Here is a 14,567-nt window from a genome sequence, read left to right as displayed (position 1 = left end):
TCTGTTTCCACAGTTTTAGTCATAAAACCCCTGCTATAGAACACTGTGCCTGATTCAGGCAAAATATTTTTTCTGGACTATTTCTGGGGATCTTGGACTCAAAGCTTTGGTAATACTCTCTCGCCATTTAACAGAGTAAGAAATCTTGTCTCTTGCCTTCCTGTAACAGGAAAATAATCCCCTCTAATGTGAAATGGCTAATTCAAGGGATCATGCAGTTTGAGACAATCTTTAGGAGAATTAACTGTTCCATTTAAAAATCTAAAAGGAGCTGCTGCTCTTTGAGTTTTACGCTTTTTACTTTAAATTGGAAGATGTAGAAATCAGTTATCCCAATTCTTCTTATTTGTCTTCAGTCAACTCTGAACCTAGAATACCCTTGCATTCACTCAAGTATAATCTCCCTTCTCCAATTCAGTCCTATTTTTTAAATTTGTGTGAAGCAGAGGTAATGAGAAAGGGTTTTCTTGATTCAGCTTTTGCTATAACATTGTTTTTAAATTCAGTGCTAGGTAAATTTTTTATCAGTGATAGGGGAGATGACTGACTCTATGGTAACTCATAGGAACTTGTGTCTTAGTTTACCAATTGTTTCCTGCAACCAACAAATTTAATTCATTTAATCAGTTGCTCAAAAAGTGTCTAAAAGGTAGGCTTGAAAGCAAATCATATTTATATATTTTACATGCTTTTGGCTGTGTAGAACCAATCTATAAAACATAGTTTCACACAGATAAATAGACATTTAAAAATAAATATCTCTAATAAATATATTTCCTTGTTAGGCTTGACCATCTAAATTAATATATGTTCATTTCTATTCTTACCAGAAGTGCCTCAGAGATTAAAAAAAAAAAAAATGCAAACTCCATGTTTCTGAAATAATATGCTAACTGTAAAAACAAAATTCTAACATGCTTTCATTCTGTTTGATTGCAAAATTTATTAAAATTTTATTTATAAAATTCATAAATATTATTAAAGAAAATCCTTAATGCATATGCTTTGAAATTATTGAGATCTAATGAAGCATAAAGAACCCCCAAATGCAATTTATTTCATATCTCTGGAGAATACTATATTGTATTAGTTCCCACAACATCTTTCAGTGTCCACTCTGTGCAAGCCACCTATAACAGTAACCTCTATGCCTATAACAGTGGGGAGTGGGTAGGTGAGTTTCAGCACCATCCTAATACTGAGATTTATTGAAAGTTCACCTTTCTCTGTTGATTTTTATCAAAGCCTAGATGATTTACTCAGGTGTGGAGTGACTTTTGCTGCCAACATGGTGGTCGTGGACAAAGAAAGCACCATGAGCGCCGAGGAAGACTATATGGCGGATGCCAAAACCATCGTCAATGTGCAGACTCTGTTCAGGTAAACGTCTGGACAGCCCGCCCCTTCCGCTGCCTTACTGCTAACCATCTGTGAAATACCTGACTCTGTCGCTAAGGAATGAGCATGAAGCACAAACTGAAGTTATGTAAATTCATTCGATCATAAAACAGATATTATTTAGGACCTAATGTGTCCTATGTGAAATTTAATTTTTAATACAAGGTCAGCAATTCTTTTAAAAATAAAAAGAATAATACATCTGTTTCCTTATACAGTTTAACAAATTCTAACAAAATTGTGTGCAGTAGCAGTCATGATTATTTTTTTCTTGTGCATGTTCTAATTTTGCTTTTATGCCTAGCAGAGGCCAAAGGTATGCATTTACATACTGAGCAACCAGGAATAAAAGATTGCAAGGCTCATTAACTCATGTCAGGAGCTAAGTCATAAGCTTATCCTCACTGTTTTACCGCCTTTTATTAGTTCAGCCCACCCAGATAGGAATTCCTGTTATGGTAATCTTTGAGTAAGAATGTGCAATACCAACCAGATAAAAGTTCATGCTGTAAATAAAATCAAAATCACTAGTAGGGACTTTTCTGGCAGTCTAGTGGTTAAGGCTTCACCTTCCAATGCAGGGGTTGTGGGTTCAATCTCTGTATTACAGCAAATTCAATAAAGACTTTTTTTAAATGGTTCATAAAATAAAGAAAAAAAAAAAAAAACAGTCAGTTTACCTCTAAAAGAGAGTCACCAGTAAATTGAAACATCTGCATCACTTGGAATGATTCTTTCTAAAAGCATTTAACATTTAAATATCTAAAAGATCATTATTTCAGTTTTATGAGTTTTGCAAAAGTCTACAGGAAGTATGTGAGCTGCCAAATTAAGAAAATAAATAAAACAACCTGAACTTTATTTTTTTCTCCCCTCACTTCATACCTTCGTATTATAGCAGAACATGTATTGAGGGTAGTTATCTGTTTACAGTTGGAGGTCAGAATTCAGGAGAGTGGAGATTTGTGTCTCACTTAGGTTGACTATTTATTACATGATCTTAGGTAAATTCATTTCCTTCTCTAAATCTTGATGTCTTGATCATAAGGTTGTTGGAGATTCAACAACATATACCTGCCTGGTCATTTTCAGTTTCTCAGTAAATGTTGTGCTCGGCTGTGTCCAACTCTGTGACTGCTTGGACTGTAGCCTACAGGGCTCCTCTGTCCTTAGAATTTTCCAGGCAAGAATACTGGAGTGGGTTGTCATTTCCTTTCCCGGGGACGGTACCAACCCAGGGATCAAACCTGTGTCTCTTGCATCTCCTGCATTGGCAGGCGGATTCTTTACCACTGTGCCATCTGGGAAGCCCCAATCCATGTTGTGTGTGTTGTGCTAAGTCGCTTCACTCATGTCTGACTCTTTGTGACCTTTTGGACCGTAGCCCTCCAGGCTCCTCTGTCCATAGGGATTCTCCAGGCAAGAATACTGGAGTGGGTTGCCGTGCCCTCTTCCAGGACATCTTCCCCCAGTGAATGTTAGCTACTGTAATTATTAACCATATAATTATCACCTCCCTGGGGCAGAGTGGAAAAGCTGTGGAGCTTGGAACAATATAGCAACAAACTTCATCTGACATCTATCCCAGAGGTTCCTGCAGAAAATTACTAAATGTGACTTTGAGTGTATTTCTTAACCTCACTGAAATTCAGTTTCCCTCACCTATAAAGTGCATGTGGAGAATAATTAACTCTTCTTGCAGTATCAGAAGATAGAAAATCACGTATGTATAGAATCTCTCCAGCACCTGGAAAATCTACCATGAACTTGCCCAAAACCTCCTCCTGTTCAGAAGGAGTAATACATTATCTGAAGTCACTGTAATGGGGCAGATCGTTTAGAATATAGCTCACTAGTCATTGAGTTATGTAAGTAGTACATTTAAAAGCAGCATAACACATGCTTAAAACATGACATATTATATATAAGCATTTTTTTTTCCTCTAGAGAATGTAAAAGGAAATACAGGGTAGAAAATTAATGCAGAAAGATGAGATTTATAGTCAATGAATAAAGTCAAGTCATGGTGTTTTATTTCATGCTTGGCAAAAGCTAATTATAGTTTTAGCAGGAGAGGGTCCTGGGTCTTTAATTAAGCATGCCATTTTAATTTTCAACTTACTGTGACTTTATTTGTATTATAGTGAAATTTCTATTGATTTGATATATGCTCTGAATGAATTATTTTTATGTCAAGAGAATAATAAATCCCCATTTTACTGAGAGATGCAAAGTCTCTAATTAATCATTTAAAATGAACCAGATATAAGTATGTCCCTATGGTATATAGAATACCATTTATGTAGATAAATAACCAGAATTGTAGACTCGGTAGTTTCATTTTATTGGTCAGTCAGTCAGTTATCATCTTTGAGGTCACTCTTCCACACTTCTTGAAGCTTTCAGTTCCTGATTCACTGTGACTCTTGCCAGCCCTGCTCCTACCATAATTCTTGATGATTTCAAAAATCCTAGGCAGATGGTCCTTTGGATATCTGGTTTTAGTCACCCATTCTTGTGTCACTGGAGAATCAATAGTTTCCACTCTATATTCTGAGTTGCATTCAACTCTCTGAGCACTGCTTCTTATTTTCTATGTCATTTCTTCTCACATCCCCAACTCGGAACCGTCCTTTTTCACTGAAATCTACTGTCCACTGATCCTACTGTCCTTAGTCACCCGAGGGCTCTTCTTCCTTCCTTACCCAGATTCAGCTCCAAGATCAATCATGGTAAAGAGTCCTGTGCTAATCCTCTAAACAATCACTATTGATCTACTGCAAGCTAACACCAGTCTCAACTCTGCTTCCCTTTTCTCTCTTCCTCCTACTCCCAGTTTTCTGAACTTTCAGGTTTTTTATCCAACACCTTGCATGAAATTTCCTAGAGGCAGATGACAAATTGCAGAGGGAGGTTCCAGTTACTCTTATAGTAAGCATCAAGCTCTCAGAAGTGCAATCGCAGGGAGTGGATAGCAGACCATTTATTTAGGATAAAAGCCTAGGACCCCATCTTCAAGGGAACTAGATTCTTAAACATTGAGTTTGCAGGAGGGAATAATGTTAAAAATGAATTTGTTGTTGTTGTTCAGTTGCTAAGTCATGTCCTGCTCTTTGCAACTTGTGGTCTGTAGCATACCAGGTTCATCTGTCCCCCACTATTTCCAGGAGTTTGCTCAGATTCATGTTCATTGAGTCAGTGATGCTATCTAACCACCTCATCCTCTGCTGCCCCTTTCTCTTCTTGCCCTCAATCTTGCCCAGCATCAGAGTCTTTTCCAATGAGTCGACTGTTTGTATCAGGTGGCCAAAGTATTGGAGCTTCAGCTTCAATATGAGTCCTTCCAATGACAACCCACTCTAGTACTCTTGCCTGGAAAATCGCATGGACGGAGGAGCCTGGTAGGCTGCAGTCCATGGGGTCTTGGAGAGTCGGACACAACTGAGTGACTTCACTTTCACTTTTCACTTTCTCGCATTGGAGAAGGAAATGGCAACCCACTCCAGTGTTCCTGCCTGGAGAATCCCAGGGATGGGGGAGCCTGACGGGCTGCCATCTATGGGGTTGCACAGAGTCGGACATGACTGAAACGACTTAGCAGCAGCAGCAATGAATATTCATGGTCTATTTCCTAAAGGATTGACTGGGTTGATCTCCTTGCTGTCCAAGGGACTCACAGGAGTCTCCTCCAGCACCACAATTTGAAAACATCAATTCTTTGGCACTCAGCCTTCTTGATGGTCCAACTCTCACATCCTTACGTGACTACAGGAAAAACCGTAAAAGTTATTAAAGAAGACAATTTAATACAATTTGATACAAACAAACGTTAACACTTCACAAAGTGGGCAGTCTCCATTCCCAAGGGTCCAGAGAACTGCAAAATGGGATGCTGTGCTGTGCTTGGTCATCAGTCGTGTCTGACTCTTTGTGACCTCATGGACTGCAGCCCACCAGGCTCTTCTTTCCATGGGATTCCTCAGTTAAGAATACTGGAGTGGGTCACTACTTCCTACTCCAGGGGATCTTCCTGACCCAGGGATTGGACCAACATCTCCTGCATCTCCTGCATTGCAGGCAGATTCTTTACCTGTTGAGTCATGGGATGGGAGGAAGGAAGCTTTTATAGCTTAAAGAATAAGAAACAGGGAATAAAAACAAATAGAGAATGAATAAAGAAACAGTTACAGAGCCCAGAGTTGGCTTGGCATTGGGGGATTGGCTGACTTGATGTAATCTATTTCTGGTTGAGTGGGACATTTACAGGGACAGGAATGTGATCTAAGTTTTGGTTTGCGGAAATGGCACCAGGACAGGAGCCATTCCATCTTGGACCTAGAGTTTATTTCAGCAATATCTCTAAAATATCTCAGCCAGTCCTTGCGTTTTAATGACCACCATTCATTTCCTCAAAGAAGAGCCAATTCTAATCAGTTTATTAGTAAGTTGCACAGTGTTGACAGAAATATAGCTAATAGAAGCCATTTCAACTCTAGGATGTACACTCTCTGATGAAAATAAATAAATAAACAAAAAACAAAACCTGAGCCACGCCGGCGGGTGAAGCTAAATGCTAACTGCACCTGGAGTTTATCTTAAACCTGACTCTGAACCTATCACCCTGTTTATGCTGAAGTATTTTAACATGAGGGATAGCCTAAGAGTCATTCAGCTGATATTGATGGAGCTTGGGATTTAAATGGGAAGAGTTCCAAAGTCTAACATCAACTTCACTTGAATCTAGGTAGTCTGAATGTATCCAAACTCTTGCATCGTCCTGCCAAGCAAGGCTGTTGAAAGGACTAAGTGAGATGATTACTGAGAAGTACCTAATAGGCAGATAGTAATTGGCAGTTTCTACTTATTAGTAGAATGTGTCTTTTAACACAAGAATGTGTCTTTTAAGCAAACTTGAATTGCTGTTTCTAAAATACAGTGGCCACCAAAATGTGTAAGCAGACATCATGGCTAGTTTATTAATTAGAAAATTGGGGCAATAATTGAGATGCATTATTTCTTTGGCTTATTTATTTCTAGGAGACAATCAAATCTTGTGGTCTCCTTAGTATCTGGATGTTTTAGATGAATAAAGATTACTGTATGCTGTTACTTTATATAGGGCGGTGCTACATTTTATGTTAGCATTTCTGTGTAGCGGTCTGAGCCATGGCATTTTAACTTGATTATCTTGGCATTCTGTTTGGATGGGAGGCCTTTTGAGTTTTACATTTTTTGCTTTTAAAACTGTGAAGGAATATGTTAGAAAAATCTTCAATCTGTGCTTGTATGAGAGATAAAAACAGGATAGAATTCAAGTATGAAATGAAAGTTAAGAGTGCTCTAGCCCACAACTTACTAATATAGCTGATATGACCCATCTGGAATAAGGCTGAATTTGTTATTCAGAAGCTCAGATTGATCACTTGAGCTTCTACCCACCCAGCTTACTAGGACACACAGCTTTACTGACCAGGGCTCTCTTCTCCCTGGATTGTCTGAGGACCCTCCAGAGTTAGTCCCCAAAGACCAAAGACAAACAAGAGAGTCTCCTTAATTAATTGGTAGTGTTTGTGTGTGTGGGTAGGGAGTGGAAGAGGATTTAGGGTGTTCTGGGGGTTTGGGGAGAATTCCCTTCCACCTGGAGTTGCATCTGAAACATAGCTTTGTGATTGAACACTGGACAACACAGCTTAATGTACCTTCATCCAGTGTGACAGTCACCTGTTTGCTGTTTGGGCCCCAAAATGCCCACCCAGGAAGTGATTCGTCTTTGGCATACAAAGTCTAGAGCGAAGTATGCAGAGTGTTAACACTCAAACACTTAGAGAGAGCCCCTGAGGCGTGTACTGGGATGGCTGGACCAAGAGGAACCTCCAGGCTCAGCCTTGCTTTGTGCCAGCACGCGGTGTCTCTGCAGAAGGACCTGAGCGGGTCCTCACCCAAATGCATGCCTCTCTCCTGGGGAGTTTTCCTTTGTGGGCTCTTAGTAGCTCCACAGAGCAGCAAACTTCCTGTGGATGAACTCTAGTCCAGAGGTTGCCAGATCCCCTCCACTGCTTTGCTCAGAAGAGACTATTGGAATCCCTAGCAGCTGGCCCACCTGCTCCCCTAAAGGCCATTTCAGAGCACAGAAGACATTAGCAGATAAGGTCTTTATCAAGGTGGTGGTGTTATTTAGTTTCTCAGTCATTTTCCAACTCTTTTGAAATCCTTGGACTGCAGCCCACCAGGCTCCTCCATCCATGGGATTTCCCAGGCAAGAATACTAGAGTGGGTTGCCATTTCCTTCTCAGGGGGATCTTCCAAACCCGGGAATTGAACCTGTGTCTCCTGTGTCTCTTGCATTGACCCAAGCCACCAGGGAAGCCCCCTTTGTCAACTTAGATCCTGTTAAAATTCCTCTTCCACCTGCCTAAGCACCTTTCCTTACACATCTCGGAGAAGCACTCAGGTGAGTCTTCCAGGCACAAAGATTCCTTAAAAAGTTTCCAAACTGAAAGAAAAGCAGGTCATCACTTTTAAATTTAAATTTATTTTGCTGAGGTTTTACCTAACAAGACACTTTTTTATATTTGGGAAATGTTGAATGTTTTCATATTTTTATGAACAAGTGCTAGTACCTAAATTCAACTTAAATAGGCACATTGAAATGTGCCTTGAATAAAAAACAACCATTTCAAATGCCAAAGAAATTTTGAAGTGGCAAGTTTTGCTCCACTTTACAAGGAAAGTATTAAGCAAATCATTTAAAGATTTAGCTAGAAGGATTATAAGTTTGGCAACTAATGAAAGCAAATAGAAGAATCATGTGATCCAGTCCAGTGGGTGAAGGAATGCCTCCCCGAGGAATTGGTATTCAGTCTTCAACTAGAAGGGCATCCCAGGAGGCACAGTGGTAAAGAATCCACCTTCAACGCAGGAGACGCAGGTTCAATTCCTGGGTCAGGAAGATCCCCTCGAGGAGGGAATGGCAACCCACTCCAGTATTCTTGTCTGAGAAATCCCATGGACAGAGGAGCCTGGTGGGCTACAATCCACGGGGTCACAAAGAGTCAGACACAGCTGGGTAACTTGAGCACACACGCACTTTTGCTAGGAGACTGAGTGTGCATAGAGATGAGCAGAGAATTCCACAAGAGGGCAGCAAATACCAAGCCTCTGGGAACCAAGCAGCACTTGGAGCAGAGCCAGGGGAAAGTCCAACCTAGGCTGATTGGAAATCAGAAGCCGGACTTCTCATGGCTTTGAAGAGCCCTTTAATGAGCTGTGCTTTATTTTAGGAATATTGAAATTTAGGAAATTATTGAAAGATACAGGATTTAAAAATTTTTTGCCAATTAATTTTGCTGTACAGTAGAAACTAACACAAAATTGTAAAGCAATGTTAAAATTAATTAAAAATAAATAAATAAAATATTATTTTAGCCTCAAGGTGAAGAATGGTTTGAGAAAGAGTGAGAGCAAATGACAGCCAACCAGTTAGAAGGCGTTTGAACTGACAGGACTATAGGAGGGAAAACGTCATGTTAAAAGTAAAAATTAAAATGGAATGTTATTTCTAGCTTGGCACTAGGAATTATAGTCTTACTGAAGAAATGACACCCAAAGGCACTTGGGAAATGATGTAATTCAAGAATACTGATACCGAATATGTATCAATGCAAGAGTAATTCCTTTATATAGTGCAAAAAATTTTAATATTTTCTTTGGTTTACATGGGTTAAATTTTTCTATATAAGAGGTATCTGATGTTTACTATATAGTCATTGAACAACCAGCTCAGACTCAGATCTAAAATATTTTAAAAGTGTTTGTGAAAAATTAAAATATTTTCATATTTCTTTTAGTGCCAATATTCAGTTAGAGTCTAAAACTGGTGTCTCGTTTATTTAAGTGTGTCTATATACCTTACATAGTAATATATACCCTTTGTGATTTAAAACATCAATCCCAGCCACCACAGATCAAATTGAATAGAGTGACACACTAGCTTAGTAATATTTTATTAAATATTAGAAATATTTTCCAGATTTTTATGTTCTTATGTTTGATTGTTTTGCTTTAATATATAATGCAACTAGTCTCAGAGTTCTTCCAGATTGTGAAATAGAGTGTATGGTATGGTTTTCATCTTTGTGTTGGTTAGCATACCTGAGCATTTCAGAATTACTTATTAAATGAATTAATTCAGGCAGGTAACTAGTCCATAGATATTTTACATGATTATATTTATATCACTGAGTAAATTCAAATAGCCACATCAAAATATGCCTTGAATAAAAGATAACTTCAAATGCCAAAGCCATTTTGGGGTAGCAAGTTTTGCTCCACTATACAAAGAAAGTATTGTCATTTTAAAATGTAACTAGACAATTAATTAGAGAAGTAATTGTAGAACAGTTTTAGAAAGAACAAAGTACATTATTTTCAGTTATTATGTTGCTTTATGGTGATCTTAGTACCTAGGAAAAAGAGAATTGTTGTTGTTCAGTCACTAAGCCATATCCGACTCTTTACGAACCCATGAACTCAGCACACCAGGCTTCCCTGTCCTTCACTATCTATCTCACAGAGTTTATTCAAACTCATGTCCATTGAGTTGGTGATGCTATCCAGCAATCTCATCCTGTCACTCCCTTCTCTTCCTGCCCTTAATCTTTCCCAGCGTCATGGTCTTTTCCAGTGAGTTGGCTATTTTATGCATCAGGTGGCCAAAGTATTGGAGCTTTAGTTTCAGTATCAGTCCTTCCAGTGAATATTCAGGGTTGATTTCCTTTAGCATTGACTGGTTTGATCTCCTTGCAGTCCAAGGGACTCTCAAGAGTCTTCCCCAGCACCATAATTCAAAAGCATCAATTATTTGGCACTCAGCCTTCTTGATGGTCCAACTCTCACATCTTTACATGACTACTGGAAAAAACATAGCTTTGATTGTACATACTTTGTCTGGAAACTGATGTCCCTGCTTTTTAATATGCTATCCAGGTTTGTCATAGCTTTTCTTCCAAGGAGCAAGTGGTTTTTAATTTCATGGCTACAGTCAGAATCCACAGTGATTTTGGAACCCAAGATGGTAAAGTCTGCCACTTTTTCTATTTTTTCCCCATCTATTGCCTTGATGTGATAGGACTAGATGCCATGATCTTAGCTTTTTGAATGTTGAGTTTAAAGGCAGCTTTTTCACTCTCCTCTTTCACCTTCATCAAGAGTTCCTCTTCACTTTCTGCCATTAGAGTGGTATCATCTACATATCTGAGGCTGGCGATATTTCTCCTGGCAATCTTGATTCCAGCTTGTGATTCATCCAGCTGGGCATTTTCCATGATGTACTCTGCATCAGTTCAGTTCAGTTCAGTCGCTCAGTCTTGTCTGACTGTTTGCAACTCCATGGACTGCAGCACGATGGGCCTCCCTGCCCATCACCCACTCCAGGAGTTTACTCAAACTCATGTCCATTGAATCGGTGATGCCATCCAACCATCTCATCCTCTGTCGTCCCCTTCTCCGCCCACCTTCAATCTTCGCAGCATCAGGGTCTTTTCAAATGAGTCAGTTCTTCCCATCAGGTGGCCAAATTATTGGAGTTTCAGCTTCAGCATCAGTCCTTCCAATGAATATTCAGGACTGATTTCCTTTCGGATGGACTGGTTGGATCTCCATGAAGTCCAAGGGACTCTCAAGAGCCTTCTCCAGCAGCACAGTTCAAAAGCATCAATTCTTCACTGCTCAGCTTTCTTTATAGTCCAATTCTCACATCCATACATGACTACTGGAAAAATCACAGCTTTGACTAGACGGACCTTTGTTGGCAAAGTAATGTCTCTGTTTTTTAACAAGCTGTTTAGGTTGGTCATAACTTTCCTTCCAAGGAGCAAGCGTCTTTTAGTTTCATGGCTGCAATCACCATCTGCAGTGATTTTGGAGCCCCCAAAAATCTGTCACTGTTTCCATTGTTTCCCCATCTATTTGCCATGAAGTAATGGGACCGGATGCCATGATCTTAGTTTTCTGAATGCTGAGTTTTAAGCCAATTTTTCGCTCTCCTCTTTCTCTGGATAGAAGTTAAATATGTAAGGTGACAATGTACAACCTTGATATACCCCTTTCCAAATTTGAAGCTATCTGTTGTTCCATGTCCAGTTCTAACTGTTGCTTCTTGACCTGCTTACAGGTTTCTCAGAGGAAGGCAAAGTGGTCTGGTATTTCCATCTCTTGGAGAATTTTCCACTGTTTGTTGTGATCCACACACTGGCTCAGATGTTAAAGAATTCACCTGCAATGCAGGAGACCTGGGTTTGATCCATGGGTTAGGAAGATACCTTGGAGAAGGAACAGCTAACCTCTCAGTATTCTTGCCTGGAGAATTCCATGGAAGAGGAGTCTAGCAGGCTACAGTCCAAGGGTTCCAAGGAGTTGACATGACTGAGCCACTTACATGTAGGACTTCTCCATAACTCAGACAGTAAAGAATCTGCATGTAATGCAGGAGAACTGGGTTTGATCCCTGAATTGGGAAAATTCCCTAAAGAAGGGAATGCAACCAAATCCAGTATTCTTGTCTAGATAATCCCACGGACAGAGGAGGCTAATGGGCTGCAGTCCCCAGGGTGGCAAAGAATCAGGCATGATTGAATGACTAACACTACACTTCTACACACAGTCAAAGGCTTTAGTGTAGTCAGTAAAGCAAAAGCAGATGTTTTTCTGGAATTCCCTTGTTTTCTCTATGATCCAACGAAGGTTGGCAATTTGATCTCTCTCTTCTAAATCCAGCTTATACATCTGGAATTTCTTGGTTCACATTCTGCTGAAGCCAAGCTGTAAGGATTTTGAGCATTACCTTGCTACCATGTGAAATGAGTGCAGTTGTATGGTGATTTGAACATTCTTTGGCATTGCCCTTCTTTGCGATTGGAATGAAAACTGACCTTTTCCACTCCTGTGGCCACTGCTGAGTTTTTCAAATTTGCTGGCATATTGAGTACAGCACTTTAGTAGAATCGTCTTTTAGGATTTGAAATAGCTCAGCTGGAATTTCATTACCTCCACTAGCTTTGTTCATAGTAGTGCTTCCTACCTACTTCACTTCACATTCCAGGATGTCTGGGTCTAGGTGAGTGATCACACCATCATGATTATCTGGGTCATTAAGACCCTTCTAGTACAGTTCTTTTATATATTCTTGCCACCTCTTCTTAATCTCTTCTGCTTCTGCTAGGTCCTTGCCATTTCTGTCCTTTATTGTGCCCATCTTTGCATGAAATATTCTCTCAGTACCTCCAATTTTCTTGAAGATCTCTAGTCTTCCCCATTTTATGGATTTCCTGTATTTTTTTGCCTTGTTCACTTATGGCTTTATTATCTCTCCTTGTTATTCTGTGAATCTCTGCATTCAGATGGGTATAGCTTTCCTCTTCTCCTTTTCCTTTCACTTCTCATCTTATGTCATTTTATTTCTAAAATGTTATATATCAAAATATACTTAAGTCCTGTTAAAGTTCAGAAATATGTGTACAGTGTCAGTATTTTTAAGGTACATAATTAAATCTCTTAAGCAATCAAATTTGTAAATATGATGTATTATAATTCAATACAGTTAATATTTTATGGATTTGAGGGACACTGCAATAAAATATTTCATTATTTAAGTGTTATTAGTTCTAAGTTTTCACTAGGTGGCAGACTAGATAATTCACTCAGTTTTTCAGTTTAAAGTAACATAAACAGAGTAGGTTCAATTATTTAGAACAGAAATGACACATCACATAAATTTTGTTGTCCTATCTAATTTCAATTCTAGAAGTCACTTAAGCACAGTGACTGGAACACTCAAATATTTTATCACTGTCTCTTAATAAAGCCTCAAATATATCTGTCTACATATATATACGGACAGAGGAGCCTGGTGGGCTACAGTCCATAGGATTGTAAAGAGTCAGACACAGCACACTGTATGTACATATTTGATGTATTTTGTTAGAAAAGGTTTATAAAGAAAAAAATTCAAGTAATCAATTTTTCTAAAATTTAAAAATAACATGTGAAAGAAAAAGTCATATTTCTCAGAGAAAATAAAAATTTCTAAAATATGAGATGCATTCTTTACTTGTTGAGAGCTTTGTTTCCTCAGAAACTCCTTCCCTGACCGTGCATCTCAGCACCTTTCAAGATGTCCCTATTTAATTTGTGGACCACAGATTTCAGTCAGCCACTTTTAGCATCCTTAGAAAAATATATACATTCATAAAATTTATGAACTTTTTGCAGTTTTTTTTCTGTTACATCGTAAAGTCTAAACCAAAGGCAGGGATTTCACATTATACTTTTTTTTTTTTTAATCTCTTGGAAACCAAAGTTTTCCAATAGCAAATACTTGGTATTTACTAAATTACATACTAAATATTGTCCTCAGTAAATTGAAACCACAGTAATGAAATTATGATCTAACAACTACTATTGAGGGGTAGATACAGAAGTAGAGATAACAAAAGTTTAAATTAGAAACTCTGACATGTTGTTAGATATTCTTAATAATACTTCTTTTTCTTTGTGTCATCTGAATTTCCTTTCCTACCCACCTACCTAATTATTGAAAGTAGCAGTAATCATAGTAGATCTCCATCTGGCAGATGCTGATCCCCATGTTAGGCAGAGCTGTGCAGGGCTGTTGCCTGGCAGAGAGAGGAGTCTGATCAGGGGCCCTGCTAGACAATCACTGGGCCCACCCCGTATGGCTGAGCTCACCCCAAGGCCTGGCTCAGACCAGCACAAACCCAGAGATACTGAGAAGGCAGAGTCAGGAGTGAGCCATAGGTCCCCATCTCCTCCCAGGGAACAGGAGGTGCAGACAGAAACACAGAAGAAGGAGGTCGCCACCTGATGTTCTGGAGATTCCATGAGTTAATGCACAGAAAGCTCTAAGAAAAATGCCCTTTAAATTTTATGTGTTATTGAGTTTTGGACATTTTTTTTTTCTTCCAAAAGAGTTTTTAAAAAACTGAACAAAGAGGAAAACCTTAGGTCAGTTAATTTTCCTTTTCAGAAGCTCAGATCATGGATATGCCATTTATTTTCTAAATGAGACTTCTGCTTTATCTTCACAGTCCATTTTGCTACTATTAAGTATTCATTTTAGTTTCTGCTGTGTGGAATTATTGAATATTGTCTGT

General features: G+C 38.9%; 1 protein-coding gene across 4 annotated transcripts in view; it reads left to right on the top strand.

Moving 5' to 3' along the window:
* KCNT2 (potassium sodium-activated channel subfamily T member 2) overlaps nt 1-14,567 on the top strand; it is a 426,098-nt gene that overhangs the window by 334,853 nt on the left and 76,678 nt on the right. For all 4 annotated transcript variants that reach the window (XM_043485980.1, XM_043485984.1, XM_043485982.1 and 1 more), the window contains one exon: nt 1,246-1,380. In XM_043485980.1, the coding sequence (XP_043341915.1) occupies nt 1,246-1,380 (135 nt within the window). The remainder of the gene's footprint in view (nt 1-1,245; nt 1,381-14,567) is intronic.

This window comes from Cervus canadensis, chromosome 13, assembly GCF_019320065.1.
Source record: "Cervus canadensis isolate Bull #8, Minnesota chromosome 13, ASM1932006v1, whole genome shotgun sequence".
Classification (NCBI taxonomy): Eukaryota; Metazoa; Chordata; class Mammalia; order Artiodactyla; family Cervidae; genus Cervus; species Cervus canadensis.
The sequence above is the reverse complement of the archived record's forward strand: the minus strand, read 5'-3'. Positions and strand labels throughout refer to the sequence as shown.